Raw genomic sequence first — 16,974 nt, 5'->3', positions numbered from 1 at the left:
CCAAAACATTTCATCAACCCTAAAGGAAACTTCTACCCATTAACCCATTTATGCCAGAAGTTGCAAAAATTTTTTGTGAAAAATCAGACCTTGGCAATCACCTTGAGCCGTAAGATATAAATAACTCCCACAAGTTTAGCATTCCAATTATGGAACACTAGGTATAAATGGGTTAACAATCATTCCCCACTTCTCCCTCCCCACTGGCAACTATTAGTCTGCTTTCTCTATATCTAGATTTAGGCATTTCATATAAATGGGATCATATAACATGTGGCCTTTTGTGTCTGGCTTCTTTTACTTGGCATAACATTTTCAAGGTTCCTCCATGTTGTAGCATGTATCCATACTGGATTCCTTTTTATTGCCAAATAATATCCCATTGAATGGATATACCTCATATTTTTTTTATTCATTCATTAGTTGATAGACATTTGAGTTATTTTCACTTTTTGGTTATCAGCAATGCTGCTCTGACCATTTGAATACAAGTTTTTGGGTGGATATATGTTTTCAATTCTCTTGGGCATATACCTCAAAATAGATTTAATGACTTATATAGTAATTCCATGTTTAACTCTTTGAGGAACTGACAGACTTTTCTACAGCACCTGTATCATTTTACTTTCCCACCAGCAACATAGGAAGCTTCCCATTTTTCCACATCCTCACCCACTCTTGTTATTTTCCATGTTGTTGTGTTTTATAGCCATCCTAATGGGTGTGAAATAGTATCTCATTGTGGTTTTGGTTTGTATTTCCCTAATGACAAGGATGTTGGGAATCTTTTCATGTGCTTATTAACAATTTTTATATCTTTAGAGAAGTGTCTATTCAGATCCTTTGCCTACTTTTTAATTGGGTTGTCTTTTTATTGTTAGCTATAATAGTTCTTTATATATTCTGGATACTAGTTTCTTATTCATATATTACTTGCTCCCATTATATAGGTTGTCTCTTCACTCTACTGATAAGTCCTTTGAAGTATAAAAGTTTTTCATTTTGATGAAGTCCAATTTATTTTATCTTTGATTGATTGTGTTTTTGGTGTCATATCTGAGAAACCACTGACCAATCAAAGGTTGTGAAGATTTACAGCTATAGTTTCTTCTCAGAATTTTGTGGTTTTAGCTCTTTCATTTCAGTTTCTGATCCTTTTTGAGTTAATTTTTGTTATTTGTGAGGTACAGCTCCAACTTCATTCTTTTGCTTGTGGGTATCCAATTGTCCCAGCACTCTTTTTTCAAAAGACTATTCTTGGCCAGGTGCAGTGGCTCACGCCTGTAATCCCAGCACTTTGGGAGGCTGAGATGGGCGGATCACGAGGTCAGGAGATCAAGACCATCCTGGCTAACACGGTGAAACCCCATCTCTACTGAAAATACAAAACATTAACCAGGCGTGGTGGTGGGCGCCTGTAGTCCCAGCTACTCGGGAGGCTGAGGCCAGAGAATGGCATGAACCCGGGAGGTGGAGCTTGCAGTGAGCCCAGACCTCGCCACTGCACTCCAGCCTGGGCTACAGAGCGCAACTCTGTCTCAAAAAAAAAAAGAAATAAGAAAGAAAAGAAAAGACTATTCTTTCCTTACTGAATCTTTTGGCATTTTTGCCAAAAATCAATTGGCCATATATTTAAGGATTTCATTCTAGACTCTCAATTCTATTCCACTAATTTATATGTCTATCCTTATGCTAGTACTACATAATCTTGATTACTGTAGCTCTGTAGTGAGTTTTGAAGTTAGAAAATGTGAGTACTCAAACATGGTTCTTTTTCAAGATTGTTTAGGTGTTTTGGGCCCCTTGCATTTCCATATGAATTTCAGCTTTTCCATTTCTGCAAAAGCAGCAGCTGGGATTTTGATAGGGATTGCACTGAATCTGTAGACTCATTTGTAGAGCATTGCTATCTTAAAATATGAATTCATCTAATCCACGAACATGGGATGTCTTTTCACTTCTTTCATTTCTTTCATTGATGTTTTGTAATTTTCAGTGTATAGGTTTTGCACTTCTTTGGTTAGATTTATTCATAAGAATTTTTATCTTTTTAATGCTATTATAAATGGCATTTTCTTAATCTCATTTTCAGATTGTTTGTTGTTACTATATAGAAATACAACTGATGGCCGGGAACGATGGCTTACGCCTCCCAACACTTTGGGAGGCCAAGGCAGGTGGATCACTTGAGGTCAGGAGTTCGAGACCAGCCTGACCAACATGGTGAAACCCCGTCTCTACTAAAAATACAAAATTAGGCAGGCTTGGTGGCAAGCGCCTGTAATCCCAGCTACTCAAGAGACTGAGGCAGGAGAATCACTTGAACCCAGCAGGCAGAGGCTGCAGTGACCGGGGATCGTGCCATTGCACTCCAGCCTGGGCAACAAGAGCAAAACTCTGTCTCAAAAAAAAAAAAAGAAAAAAGAAAGAAATACAATTGATGTTTGTGTATTAATCTTATATCCTGAAATTTTGCTGAGTTTATTAGCTATAATGCTTTTTCTCTTTTTGCTGATTCTATAGGATTTTCTACGTATAGGATTATATCTCCTATGATTAGAGACAGTTTTACTTCCTCCTTTCCAATTTGGATTTTTTTCTTTCCTAATTTCTCTGACTAGAACTTTCAACCAACTAAACTAACCGGCCAACAACCTAGAACGTTCAATAGGATGTTGAGTAGTAGTGTAGAAAGTGAGCATCCTTGTCTTATTCCTGATCTTAGGAGAAAAGCTTTCAGTAAAGACTGAATATACACCATTTAGTATAATGTTAGCTGTGGGCTTTCTATATACCCTTCAACATGTTAGTGTTTTTATTATGAAAAGATATTAGATTTTATCAATTGCATTTTCTGTGTTTATTGAGATGATCGTGTGGGTTTTGGCCTCTGTTCTATTAGTATGGTATATCACATTGACAGGTTTTTGTGTGTTGAATCAACCTTGCATTCCTGGAACAAATTCCACTTAATCATGGTGTTAAAAATCAATTGATTTTCAATCATGGTGTATAATCCCTTTTATATGTTGCTGGATTTGGTTTGTGAGTTGCTGAGGATTTTTACATCTGTGTTCATAAGGGATATTGGTCTATAGTTTTCTTTTAATGTCTTTGGTTTGGTATCAGGGTAATACTGGCCTCATAGAATGAGTTGGGAAGTATTTCTTATTCAATTTTTTTGGAAAAGCTTGGGAAGAATTGGTGTTAATTCTTTTTTGAACATTTGATAGAATTTACCAGTGAAAATGGGGTTTTGGGCTTTTCTTTGTAGAAAGTTTTTTCATTACTAATTCAGTCTTTTTGTTTGTTCCAGATCTGTTCATATTTTCTATTTCTTCTTGGGTTCATTTCAGTAGTTTGTTTCTAGGAATCTGTCTATTTCATCAAGATTATCTAATATGTCGGCATACAGTTATTCATAGTATTCCCTTATACAGTAATCCTTTTTATTCCTATAAGATCAGTAGTAATGCCCCTTCTTATATTCCTGATTTGGGTAATTTGAGTATTTTATTCTACCCCCCCAACACACACACACCCAGTCACTTTAGTTCAAAGTTTACTAATTTTATTGGTTTGTAGTCAACATTTTTTATCTTAGCATTGCATGGTTCTTCTCACTGCCTTTGTGACTTATTTATTGACTACAGTATAGTAATCCTGTAGCCACTTGGCTTAGGAAAGCCTAGGACCTGAGGCATTTGCCCATTCTCAAATTTCAGACTGCCCCTCTGTCTAATTTTGTCATCTATAAAATTAGAGATTAAATGAGATCTACCATGCACAGTCAAGCTTCAAGTGGTGGGCAGGTGACTGGGTTCCCTCAGTAGCTGAATGAGCCTCTCCTGGAACCCATCCTCATAAAACAGGAGCTCAAAATTGGAGCCCAGTAAATTTCTGCACGCTTGTCAGGAGCACCTCACCCCAGGACCGAGCACACAGTGAGTTCTCAGATGCTCCCCATAAACACAAAAAAAGCAGCTCATGGGACAGTTGCATTTTTTTTCTCTTCTGTAAGCCCATAAAAGTTTAATTTGGTTAGTTGTGAGAACCAAAGAAAGATTCTTTCCTTCCAAAATTATGGGTTATTTTCTTTCCTTATTTCAAAAGCAGTATGTGAGCATTTCATGGGAAAAAAATGAAAACTAAGCCCAAAAACCAGAACACCCACAATTGTATCTGTCCAGAGATAAGCAATGGTGACCCTTGGCTTGGGGAATATAAGGAGAAGTCACTTGGCCAGGCGCGGTGGCTCAAGCCTGTAATCCCAGCACTTTGGGAGGCCGAGACGGGTGGATCACGAGGTCAGGAGATCGAGACCATCCTGGCTAACACGGTGAAACCCCGTCTCTACTAAAAAATACAAAAAAAAAAACTAGCCAGGCGAGATGGCGGGCGCCTGTAGTCCCAGCTACTCGGGAGGCTGAGGCAGGAGAATGGCGTAAACCCGGGAGGCGGAGCTTGCAGTGAGCTGAGATCCGGCCACTGCACTCCAGCCCGGGCGACACAGCGAGACTCCGTCTCAAAAAAAAAAAAAAAAAGTCACTTTCAGAATACCGTTCTCTAGATTCTCCTACCCAGACCTCTGGAAAAGGTAGTTATTCATCTTGTATTTGGGGACACTTTACCCAGAAACAAAGGACATTCATCCTGGAGTGTTGGTTTCCCACCCTGCTGAACATTGGAACCCCTCATGGAGCTTTTTAAAAATACACATTCCTGGCTGGGTGCAGTGGCTCACACCTGTAATCCCAGCACTTTGGGAGGCCGAGGTGGGTGAATCACGAAGTCAGGAGTTCGAGACCAGCCTGGCCAACATGGTGAAACCCTGTCTCTACTAAAAATACAAAAAATTAGCTGGGCGTAGTGTCGGGTGCCTGTAATCCCAGCTACTCGTGAGGCTGAGGCAGGAGAATCACTTGAACCTAGGAGGCGGAAGTTACAGTGAGCAGAGATCGCGCCAATGCACTCCAGCCTGGATGACGGAGTGAGACTCTGTCTCAAAAATAAATAAATAAATAAATAAACAAACAAACACAGTCCCAGAGAGCGCCTCAGATCCATTCAATCAGTTTCTGGAGGTGGGGCACAGGCAGCTGTGATTGGAAGCAGCCTGGTGGGGAGGGGGATGACTCTAGAGTGACTTGCAGATGAGGATACCTAGTCCCAAGCTGGCTGAGGGGCCCAGATAGATCTCCAACTGGGGACGTGACCTCTGAACTCCCAGAGGAAAATTCTTACTTTCCCTACTAAGCCAGGACTGTCTGGTCCCATGCAGTTTGCCTGGTCTTGGTCTGAGAGTCCTCGGGGCTGGGTGATTCTGAGCAAAGATCATATGGTGTTGGCCTAGTGTCCCCAGGGAAGTGTACCAAGGTCACAGTGCGTCGGCACTGATGTTGGGAGGGATTCCAAGAGTCCCAGTAACTACACAACTGGATCCATCTTTTCAACACACACATTATTCCAAACCTACACTTTTTTTTTTTTCCCCAGACGGAGTCTCGCTCTGTCACCCAAGCTGGAGTGCAGTAGCGCAATCTTGGCTAACTGCAAGCTCTGCCTCCCGGGTTCACGCCATTCTCCTGCCTCAGCCTCCCGAGTAGCTGGGACTACAAGAGCCCGCCACCATGCCCGGCTAATTCTGTGTATTTTTAGTAGAGTCAGGGTTTCACCGTGTTAGTCAGGATGGTCTCGATCTGCTGACCTCGTGATCCGCCTGCCTCGGCCTCCCAAAGTGCTGGGATTACAGGCATGAGCCACCGTGCCCGGCTGCAAACCTATACATGTTATCTTTTAAAACACTCACAGGAGAAACCATTTCAGTAGAAGTTTCCTGTCCTTTTTGTATCATAAGCACTAAAGGTAACAAACTCTAGTTATTCATGTTGTTTTGTCTCTGTCTATATTTTTCATTTCCAAAAGTACACTAGTGCCTTGATATTTTTCTCAGAAAATCACACTATTCCTCTTCTCCTTTTTCCTTTAGAGACATGAATCAGGTTCTCGATGCCTATGAAAATAAGAAGCCGTTTTATCTGTACACGGGCCGGGGCCCCTCTTCTGAAGCCATGCATGTGGGTCACCTCATTCCGTTTATTTTCACAAAGTAAGTATTGGATCTTATGGCTTTTCTTACTCTCTTAGTGAATTGAGAATGTTGCTTATAAACCATGTTTAGAACTGACAAGATCATGCTAGTTCATTTGCTGAGCAACCAAGATACCAAGAGTTGGCACTTTTTTGGCTTCCATTCACTTTGTTCCTGGGCTCACTTTAGAGGACCATGGAATGATGGGGAGAGTGAAGCTTTGGAGTCAGCCAGGCCTGCTCCTCTTCTCATCCTGCTCCCTGTCCGCATGGCCATGGGCCGGCTACTTCTCTGAGCCTGAGTTTCCACATCTGCAAGATGAGAGTGAAGATACCTACCTCATAAAACTGTTGTAAGGCTTCAAAACAAAGTGTGTGGAGCAGCTAACACAGAGCATACAGGGCCATCTTGGTCAATAAGTTGTAGTAGACCTTATCATTATCCGTAGTCAAATTCATATCATGATTCAAATTGTGATTTTGTAGGCAAGGAAGTTTTAACATACATTGTAAGTAGGAACTGTGTTTTCAGATGGCATTCCTCCACAGGGGAGATGAGACGTTAGCTTTCTTCCCCTATGTTTCTTTAGGTGGCTCCAGGATGTGTTTAACGTGCCCTTGGTCATCCAGATGACGGATGACGAGAAGTATCTGTGGAAGGACCTGACCCTGGACCAGGCCTATGGCTATGCTGTGGAGAATGCCAAGGACATCATTGCCTGTGGCTTTGACATCAACAAGACTTTCATATTCTCTGACCTGGACTACATGGGGTAAGGAGAAAACGTCTGGCTGCCTTTTCAATATGTAGAGGTGGATGTCAAGTTTTCATGACCACAGCTAAATTCAAAACACCTGAAATGGTCTTAAGACCTGGTAAATGTTTTTCTTCCTTTATTAAATGCTATGAGTGGCCAGGCATGGTGGCTCATGCCTGTAATCCCAGCACTTTGGGAGGCCAAGGTGGGCGGATCACGAGGTCAGGAGTTCGAGACTAGCCTGACCAACATGGTGAAACCCCATCTCTATTAAAAATACAAAAATTAGTCAAGTGTGGTGGCACGCACCTGTCACCCCAGCTACTCAGGAGGCTGAAGCAGGAGAATCGCTTGAACCCGGGAGGTGGAGGTTACAGTGAGCCGAGATCGCACCATTGCACACCAGCCTGGGTGACAGAGCGAGACCCCGTCTCGAAAAGGAAAAAAAAAGAAAAAAAAAGCTATGAGCTGGTTCATTGGTTTTATTTGCCAATAATTTTGAAAGTGAAAAGCTGTGTATATAAATAGAAAGGATTAAGTGATATCAGTATCTTAAAGACTCAATTATTCCCTCCATAATTACATTTACAGAAATTTAAAATATGATCTCAGCCACAGCATGATGGCATCTCAGATTTTCATCCTCAGTTGTGCCAGGAAGTCCTGCCTTGCCATTTCTCACCAAGGATAGTCAGTCTTCCAGAGTTATGTCTTCCTCCTTTTCAACGCACCTTTTCCTCACAGAGAAAAGACTCAGTGGTTACACAGTTCCCTCAGTCTAGTTCTTTTAATCAGCCATTTAATAAACCAAAATATTTCATTCTGAAAATCCTTCAAGTTTCATGAATACCAAGAAATGTGTTAGAAAGATAAGACTTTGGTCAACCATTACAAGAAGGATGCTATCTAGTTCAACAAATATTTCTTGAGCACCTAAGTTGTGGTACTCCCCTAAGGCAAGATACTCTCCTAAGTCATGGTATTCCCCTAAGGCGTGGTACTCCCCTAAGCTGTGGTACTCCCCTAGGGCATGGTACTCCCCTAAGGCAAGGTACTCCACTCCCCTAAGATGTGTTACTCCTCCCCTAAGGTGATTCCCCAGGAGGAGTGGGTTCATTGCTGTGCTCCTGCAGCCCAGGTTGGGCTCTGAGCAGGCCCTCCCCTGTTAGCTCACCATCAGAGAGCAGGCCGAGGCAGGATAAGAGGGATACTAGAGGGGCAGGTGAGCAGTGAGCACAGGCGGACTTGCTTAGAGCCACATCCCCAGGACGTTCCCTTTTATAATACCTTAAAATTGAGTAGTGGCAGCCAGGCGCGGTGGCTCACGCCTGTAATCCCAGCACTTTGGGAGGCTGAGGTGGGTGGATCACAAGGTCAGGAGATCGAGACCATCCTGACTAACACGGTGAAACCCTGTCTCTACTAAAAATGCAAAAATTAGCCAGTTGTGGTGGCACGCTCCTGTAGTCACAGCTACTTGGGAGGCTGAGGCAGAAGAATCGCTTGAACCTGGGAGACGGAGGTTGCAGTGTGCCGAGATCATGCCACTGCATTCCAGCCTGGGCGACAGTGAGACTCCATCGCAAAAACAACAACAACAACAACAACAAGAAAACAAAACTGGGTAGTGGTTTTATATCTATTGAGAGCAATGTATGCCCTGATAGGAAATCTTGCCCCTCTATCAGCCAGTAAAACTGTTAGCTTTCTAATTTTACCTGTTAGCATTTTTTGTTTGTTTGTTTGTTTGTTTGAGATGGAGTCTCACTCTGTCACCCAGGCTGGAGTGCAGTGGCATGATCTCAGCTCACTGCCAGCTCCGCCTCTCAGGTTCACACCACTCTCCTGCCTCAGCCTCTCAAGTAGCTGGGACTACAGGTGCCCGCCACCACGCCCGGCTAGTTTTTTGTATTTTTAGCAGAGACGGGGTTTCACTGTGTTAGCCAGGATGGTCTTGATCTCCTGACCTTGTGATCCACCCGCCTTGGCCTCCCAGAGTGCTGGGATTTCAAGCGTGAACCACTGTGCCCGGCACCTATTGGATCTTTTAAAATTACTTCTCTTTGTTCAACCATGTGAGCATGGAGGCCCTGTGGCATCCTTGAAGGAAGGGAAATAGAGATCCAGATCCTGGCACCGGGGTTTAGTGGCTGCGTGTCATAGCAGCCATGTCCATGAAATAGGATCAAACAAGAACATAGATGTTGTCATTAGTATAATTTTCTTTTTTTTTTCTTTTTTGTTTTTTGTGTTTTGTTTTTGAGACAGAGGCTCACTCACGGGTTTTGCCATGCTGGCCAGGCTGGTCTCGAATTCCTGACCTCAAGTGATCCCCCAGCCTCGGCCTCCCAAAGTGCTGGGATTACAGGTGTGAGCCACTGTGCCCAGCCGTATTAGTATAATTTTCATGTCACTTTATTTCCTTATTCTCACCCCATTCCATACAATGATTCAACTGATTGAACCTTGGCAGAGACAACCATGAGTTCTGCTTCTCCCTTTCCAATCAGGCAATGCTGCTGGCATTGCCCAGTAGCTGCTATCCTCTTCCCACACCACCGCTGCCCCCACCAGCCACTGATCTCCCTAAAACTTGGAGCTAATCTCATCTTCCACTTGCGGGTCTTTCCCAGTTCTCCTCCTTAGATGACAGTGAGAATTCTCACCTTTCGCTTAGCACACGAGCCCTTTCGTGATTGGCCCTGTGTTCCTCTCCAGCGTCACTGCTACCTCCAGCTCAGTGGAACATCTTGCAGTTCCACATCCCTCTCCTTTGTACATGCTCTGTGCTGCCCAGAATTCCCACCCACTCTCCTGACCCTGCCACCCCGGCTTAGCTAATTCTTACACTTCCTTTTTTTTTTTTTTTTTTTTCTTTTTTTTTGAGATGGAGTCTCACTCCGTCGCCCAGGCTGGAGTGCAGTGGCGGGATCTCAGCTCACTGCAAGCTCCGCCTCCCAGGTTTACCCCATTCTCCTGCCTCAGCCTCCCGTGTAGCTGGGACTACAGGCGCCCGCCACCTCGCCCAGCTAGTTTTTGGTATTTTTTAGTAGAGACGGGGTTTCACCGTGTTAGCCAGGATGGTCTCGATCTCCTGACCTCGTGATCCGCCCGTCTCGGCCTCCCAAAGTGCTGGGATTACAGGCTTGCGCCACCGCGCCCGGCCTCAGCCTATTCTTAACACTTTCTTCCAAAGGCATGATCAAGCATCACCTTTTCCTAGGAGCTTTCCCTCCCCACAGCCAAATTTAGATGCGCCTCTCTGGTCCTCCATCACACTGGGCCTTACCTCTGCCACATCTGGTACAGCGTGGCCCTCTCCCCGCTAGCTGAGTAAGACACACGGTTCCTGAATTTGCTGTCTGTGGCCCATCCCCTCCTGGGCCCCACAGACACAACAGAAGCAAAGCTGAGCCCCTTCCTCGATGGATATAAATGCTGGTGGCAAGACAGGAGCAATTGCCCGTAATAGTCCATGAAGCTGATTCAGCCAGTAGATGCGCGATGGGGTAGATGAACTTTGGAACAGTCCACGTGAAAAGACCACCACCTGAGCAACCCCACTGTCAGCGCTCTCTGAATATGGAGTGAGGCCACTGTTCCCCGTGCTGTCTCTTTGGCAACTGCGGTTGCAGCTCCTGATCAGCCTCCACCTTCACTAAGTAAGAACTTCCCTTTTTTTTGTTTGTTTTGTTTTGTTTTGTTTTGTTTTCCTTTTTTGAGATGGAGTCTTGCTCTGTTGCCCAAACTGGAGTGCAGTGGCGCGATCTCGGCTTACTGCAATCTCTGCCTTCTGGGTTCAAGCAATTCTTGTGCCTCAGCCTCCTGAGTAGCTGGGATTACAGGCGCCCGCCACCACACCCAGCTAATTTTTGTATTTTTAGTAGAAACAGAGTTTCACCATTTTGGCCAGGCTGGTCTCGAACTCCTAACCTCAAGTGATCCGCCTGCCTTGACCACCCAAAGTGCTGGGATTACAGGCATGAGCCACTGCACCTGGCCAGGAACTTCCTTTTTCTTTACAAACATGGAGTAAAGATGAAACCCAGACAGTACATCAACCAAAAGGGTCTATGATATCTTTTCTTGAAAGGCATTTTATGTTGAACCTAAAGTGAGGAGAGATGTTTTAAAGGGTAAATCCTCTATTCAAACATTTTACTTTAAGAGTTTCTTGTAAACACTTGAGCATTTTACTTTTCTTTCTTGAATTTAACTCAAAATCTGTATCTTTGGCTTAATAAAGCTCCTTCCTGGCGTTTGGGAGCTGGAAATTCAACAAAGCCAGCCATCGCCCTCTTCGAGTCGGGGGGAGGTGGGAAGGCCTCCATGAGGGAGGAAGCCAGTGCAGTTCCCCCTGCACATTGCATGTGGCCCCAGAAAGGCCTTCCCGCCCAGGGCCCTGAGGGATGCACAGGCACTGAGCTGGGAGTCTGAAAACTTGTGTTCCAGACGCAGCTCTGCCCCTGCCTGGTCTTGTTCCCTTGGGCAAGTCCTTAAATCTCTGAGCTTCCATTTTCCTGTGAGGAAGGGAGCTGGGTGCTAGTGGAGGACGGCATAGCAGAGGTTGCAAGTGCTCTGCTTGACGGCCGTCCACTGTGTGGCCTGGGCATGGGAGGAGCTCCTCTCTGCCTGCTTTCTCCACTCTGCTCATTTGTTCTACAAATATTTATTGGACATCTACTGTATGCCAGACTCATGCTGTGGGTACAGCAGGGAGCAAAACCATTATCTCAGCAGCTGTGTAGAGCCTCTCTTCTAATGGGGAGAATCAGCTAACAGGTGATCAATGAGGTGATAATGAGTTCTACGGTGATAATAGGGACAAAGAGCAGGGTTAGAGAAGACCATGGTCAGGAGATGATAGTGCCTGCACTGCATACAAAGTGCTTCAAGCCACGCCTGGCACCTGGGGAGCGCTCAGTAAATGTTGTAATCTAAAATCTCTTCACACTTTAAACCCTCTCTGAGACTGAAAGGCAGGTGCCCTCCCTGGAGTAACTGGTCATTCATCCACATGTGGTGTAGTTATGTGTGTTCACTGAAGCCAGTGAGAAGCCTCCATGTGCCGGCACTGGCATGGCTGCTGTTGCGTGGTGGGTCCATCCCAGCTGTGCCATGGGACAGCCGTCCCTTGAGGGGAGGATCACGCATGCTCACGGTGCAGTGCCCGCATTCACCCTGCAGCCAGCACAGTGGCAGCAGCTTGCAGCAAGTAATGACCAGTCTTCTAAGAAAGGGCAGCATTCTCTAACTCAGAAATAACAGTCACACACCGTGGAGCTACAGTCCTGCCACAGTTTGGGAGTACTGGAGACTTTCCCTCCTTGTAGGGGTTAGGGTGTCCCAGGTGCCTCAATCCCAATGGCACATGGAGTCTTTGCTGCAGCCCATCTCCCCAGGTGACAGACAGCTGCTGTCCTTAATGGCTGTGAGGCCTGCTGTGGTGCCTAGGCGGGACCCTCCCTGCCCGCGGTGTTCCTGGCTTGCTTGGCAGGAAGACAAAGGCCGCATCTTCCCAGGCGGTGTCGTTGTTGGCTGTGCTCTTGCTCTCTGTTGTTTCCATTATGCTGAGTGGGTGACACAGATGCTGGGTTCTCCTGGCATGCCCCTTCATGGTACTGCACCTGCCCTTTCCAGTGCCCCACAGGGCCTGAAACTCAGCCAGCTGCTAGGCGAAAGACACAGTCCATCCCTCCCATGCTGCCTCTGCTGAACCTGGACAGACCTTGGCGCTGACCTTGGCCGTTACAGGCCTCCCAGCATTATGCTTCACCCAGCCCAAATGGCCAGTGTCCCTGCACTCCTGACACCCCACCCCACCTGCACAAAGACATTCAGTAGTTCTCCTCCCTATCCCAAAGGTCTAAACTCTTCTACAGGATAAGAGGTGGTGGGAAAAGCATAGACTTTGGGGCCAGGTGAATCTGTGTGGGGATCCCAGCGCCTGTACTCACTGGCCTGTGACTATGACCGTGAACTTCTTTGAGCCTAGTCTTTAACTGTAAGGTGGAGGCAATGCTACTACTTTGAAGGGGATTTTGGCAGTGTTGACACGTATGCAGCACCTAACACAGTTCCTGCCACATGGTGCAAATACTTAAAAGACACCAGCCTTCCCCCTTTTCCCTCGTAGTGTCTGACACATGGTAGGGCCTAAAGGAAAAGCTACTGAATATAGTAATGCAAAGATGCAATATAAGAAGCCACTTGGCCCGGTGCAGTGGCTCACGCCTGTAATCCTAGCACTTTGGGAGGCCAAGGCAGGCGGATCACCTGAGGTCAGGAGTTTGAGACCAGCCTGGACAACATGTTAAAACCCCATCTCTACTAAAAATACAAAAATTAGCCAGGCGTGGTGGCAAGCAGCTGTAATCCCAGCTACTCAGGAGGATGAGGCAGGAGAATCACTTGAACCCAAGAGGTGGAGGTTGCAGTGAGCCAAGATCGTGCCACTGCAGTCCAGCCTGGACTACAGAGTGAGACTCCATCTCAAAACAAAAAAAATGAAGCCACTCTGGGTCCTGCCAGACCCGTACACCCCGCTGTGTTTGCTTTGTCTTCAGCCTAGTTCCCTCTGGTATCAGAATGGCTGCCACAGATCCAGGCCTGGTACCCACACGCCTCACCATCCAGAAGAGAGAGTTGGGTTGCTTGAATCAGCCACTGTGGCCCAGCCCTGTTGCTGGGGATAGGGTCAGTTCTGCCCAAACAGCAGTGGGGTGCAGTGGCCAGAGGCTAGGAGGACCAGCTGCACTGCGACAGGCCTTCCTCCTTCTCGGGCCATGGATTTCTATCCATATGCTCATCTGACAACAAGCAGATAGTCTCCTGCAACACAGTATGTCTCAACTAAGAAGCTCCCGGGAGCTCCCAGACTTGAGCTCCACAGCCCACTGAACTGCTGACCCTGGCAGAATTTAAATTTTTCATGCTAGCTGCGAGTCTCTGAATCTGCTTGTGTTCTTGCCTTGTTTGTGTGTCTGCTTCACGTTGGTTTCACACTGGTTTCTGCCTTTCCCAGTCAACTCCACAGGTAAATGTGTGTCTGCTTTGCCTGATGCAGGTATCTTTGCCTACAGATGACTTCCTGGCACCTTCCTGGTGCTTATGTGTTGACCACAATGTGGCCCCAAGTCTGGGCCATGCCACTACTCCTTGGCATCCAATTTTAACAACTGTGACTTTGCCTTCAGTGAAGGCCGCCCTCCAGTTTGGGATTTCATTCCCATTGTCTTTGCAGGATGAGCTCAGGTTTCTACAAAAATGTGGTGAAGATTCAAAAGCATGTTACCTTCAACCAAGTGAAAGGCATTTTCGGCTTCACTGACAGCGACAGCATCGGTAAGGGGCCCACTGCTGCCTGCGCCTTTCAAAACGGAGCAGAGTTCTGGAGGAGACACATGTCTGGTTTAAATATCTCTGAGATGTTAGCTTTTGCAACTGTCTCTTTAAGTAGGACACCCAGGCCTGGGCGGGTCGTCATCGTCCTGGAATCTGACTAGCTAGTGTAATGCATTGAGCAGCTTCTCTGGGTTGGGTGAAGCTGCACTTCAGGATGTAAGTCTGTCCCTCTCCTGTCACCCATCTTAAGGTTTAGAAGAAAGAAAAATCTAAGGATGATTTTGGAGTTCCAACAGCTCTGGTGGGACCCCAGTCAGTGTAGAACTTGGGTGGAACCAGGGGTGATGGAGAAGGACAGCTGGATCTGCTGCCCATGAGGGAGCCTTTGAGTCTTTGTCTCCCTGGGCCTCAATGTCCCCACATGTAAGATGAGGGGCTTGACTCGAGGTCTTCTGGAGCCTTCCCATCCCTGCCCTGCTCTCCTTCCATGGCTCCAGCCCAGCAGATGTGCAAATGGTTTGCCTCCCACGTGCATGCCTTCTTGGCCCTCTCCGTAAATTTCCATGTGTCTTTCAGATGCATTGGCCTTGTAGACTTTTAGACTTTTGGTCCTTGAGAGTTGTGGCTGGGCCTTCTGATCCCCTCCTCTACTTGACGTTTGCCACATGGCTTCAGTCCTAGCAGGCCTCTGAGGCCTTCAGTCAGCTGCCAGCCAAGACAGCTCCTTAGGATGTGCTGCTGGGGCTGTCCATGGGGAGCATTCACCCTGCTTGGAGCCAGAGCCACAGTGGTGTGTGCTCCACAGCATCAGGGTCACGCTGGGCCAGCCGCGTGCCCAGAGTCCAGAAACATCTGAGCTCACCCAAGGGCCTGGGTACCGCCACTCAGTGGGGGCTGGCGTGGCATCACCTGTCAGGGGCCCCGGAGAGGTCAAAAGTTCTTCTGCAGGCCTAAGCAAATACTGATGACAGTTAATAACAGCCACAACATCCAAAACACTAAAACTTTTAAATAGCAGATACATTCATCGTAACTTATGATAATTAAAGGTGGAACAACCTGAATGCCCAGTGGTTAGAGAGTGGTTAAATAGTATGTTACATTGACAGGATAGAATATACTTAGTAACAACATGGATAGTCATTACAACGAAAAAGGCAAGGAAGGCCGGGTGCAGTGGCTCACTCCTGTAATCCCAGCACTTTGGGAGGCCAAGGCAGGCATTTCACGAGGTCAGGAGATCGAGACCATGCTGGCCAACATGGTGAAACCCCGTCTCCACTGAAAATACAAAAATTAACTGGGTGTGGTACGCACCTGTAGTCCCAGCTACTCGGGAGGCTGAGGCAGGAGAATCGCTTGAACCCAGGAGGCGGAGGTAACAGTGAGCCAAGATCGAGCCACTGCGCTCCAACCTGGCAACAAAGCGAGACTCCTGAAAAAAAAAAAAAGAAAAGAAAAAGAAAAAGCCAAGGAAAGACCAAATATAATGTAGTCACAATGAAAATGCAGAGAGTAAAATATATAAACAAAATGGATGAAATGAGACACATTGCAGCTATACAGTTTATTCTTTTTTCTACTTTTCCGTATTTTTTAGGTTTTCTTTAATGATTATTTTATAACGGGGAGAAAACCTGTTTTTGTTCATTCCTTTATTAACTAAGCAGAACAGGAACTCATCTCACGTGTGAAAATATTTCTTTCTCACTTTCAGGGAAGATCAGTTTTCCTGCCATCCAGGCTGCTCCCTCCTTCAGCAACTCATTCCCACAGATCTTCCAAGACAGGACAGATATCCAGTGCCTTATCCCATGTGCCATTGACCAGGTCAGCAGGCAGAACCAAGGCTCTCTGAGTCTGGGGCATTGACAGCAGGTTCCTCTTACTCTTCAGCGGGGGAGAAGTGTTGAAAGATATGACGGGCAGCCGGGCAGGGTAGCTCACGCCTGTAATACCAGCACTTTGGGAAGCCAAGGCAGGCAGATCACTTGAGGCCAGGAGTTCAAGACCAGCCTGGCCAACATGGCAAAACCTCATCTCTACCAAAAATTTATAATTTAGCCAGGTGTGGTGGCAGGCACATGTAATCCCAGCTGCTCACCTCACTGGAACCCCAGAGACAGAGGTTGCAGTGAGAGCGCATCACTGCACTCCAGCCTGGGCGACAGAGCAAGACTCTGTCTCAAGAAAAAGGAAAGAAAGTTGGGGGGTGGGGGGCAAGAGAAGGGAGAGCGTTAGGACAAATACCTAATGCACGCGGGGCTTAAAACCTAGATGATGGGTTGATGGGTGCAGCAAACCACCATGGCACATGTATACCTATGTAACAAACCTGTGTGTTCTGTACATGTATCCCAGAACTGAAAGCAAAATAAAAAAAGGAAAAGTTATGAAGGGGAGGAGGGAGTGAATTTCTTTAGTTGGAAGCATGAGGGCCTTCTGTGAAGATGTTCACAGGGACAGCTCACAGCTGAAAGCTGGCATGTTTTCCAACTGCCCTCATCAGGGTCCTTACTCTCCCCCACAGGATCCTTACTTTAGAATGACGAGGGACGTCGCCCCCAGGATCGGCTATCCTAAACCAGCCCTGCTGCACTCCACCTTCTTCCCTGCCCTGCAGGGCGCCCAGACCAAAATGAGTGCCAGCGACCCCAACTCCTCCATCTTCCTCACTGACACAGCAAAGCAGATCAAAACCAAGGTGAGCAGTGGTCCGGGCAGAGGGCAATCAGTGGGAGTAGAAACATGCCCTGGGGGCACACGCGCACACACACCACTG

The 16,974-nt window shown here is 46.5% G+C and overlaps 1 protein-coding gene across 3 annotated transcripts in view; it reads left to right on the top strand.

Moving 5' to 3' along the window:
- The window catches only part of WARS1 (tryptophanyl-tRNA synthetase 1), a 43,816-nt gene that overhangs the window by 18,540 nt on the left and 8,302 nt on the right, over positions 1–16,974 (top strand). For all 3 annotated transcript variants that reach the window (XM_005562211.3, XM_005562212.5, XM_015453231.4), the window contains exons 5-9: positions 5,990–6,109; positions 6,681–6,863; positions 14,092–14,192; positions 15,910–16,022; positions 16,723–16,896. In XM_005562211.3, coding sequence (XP_005562268.1) covers positions 5,990–6,109; positions 6,681–6,863; positions 14,092–14,192; positions 15,910–16,022; positions 16,723–16,896 — 691 coding nt within the window. The remainder of the gene's footprint in view (positions 1–5,989; positions 6,110–6,680; positions 6,864–14,091; positions 14,193–15,909; positions 16,023–16,722; positions 16,897–16,974) is intronic.

Source organism: Macaca fascicularis, chromosome 7, assembly GCF_037993035.2.
Source record: "Macaca fascicularis isolate 582-1 chromosome 7, T2T-MFA8v1.1".
NCBI classification, from domain to species: domain Eukaryota; kingdom Metazoa; phylum Chordata; class Mammalia; order Primates; family Cercopithecidae; genus Macaca; species Macaca fascicularis.
The sequence above is the reverse complement of the archived record's forward strand: the minus strand, read 5'-3'. Positions and strand labels throughout refer to the sequence as shown.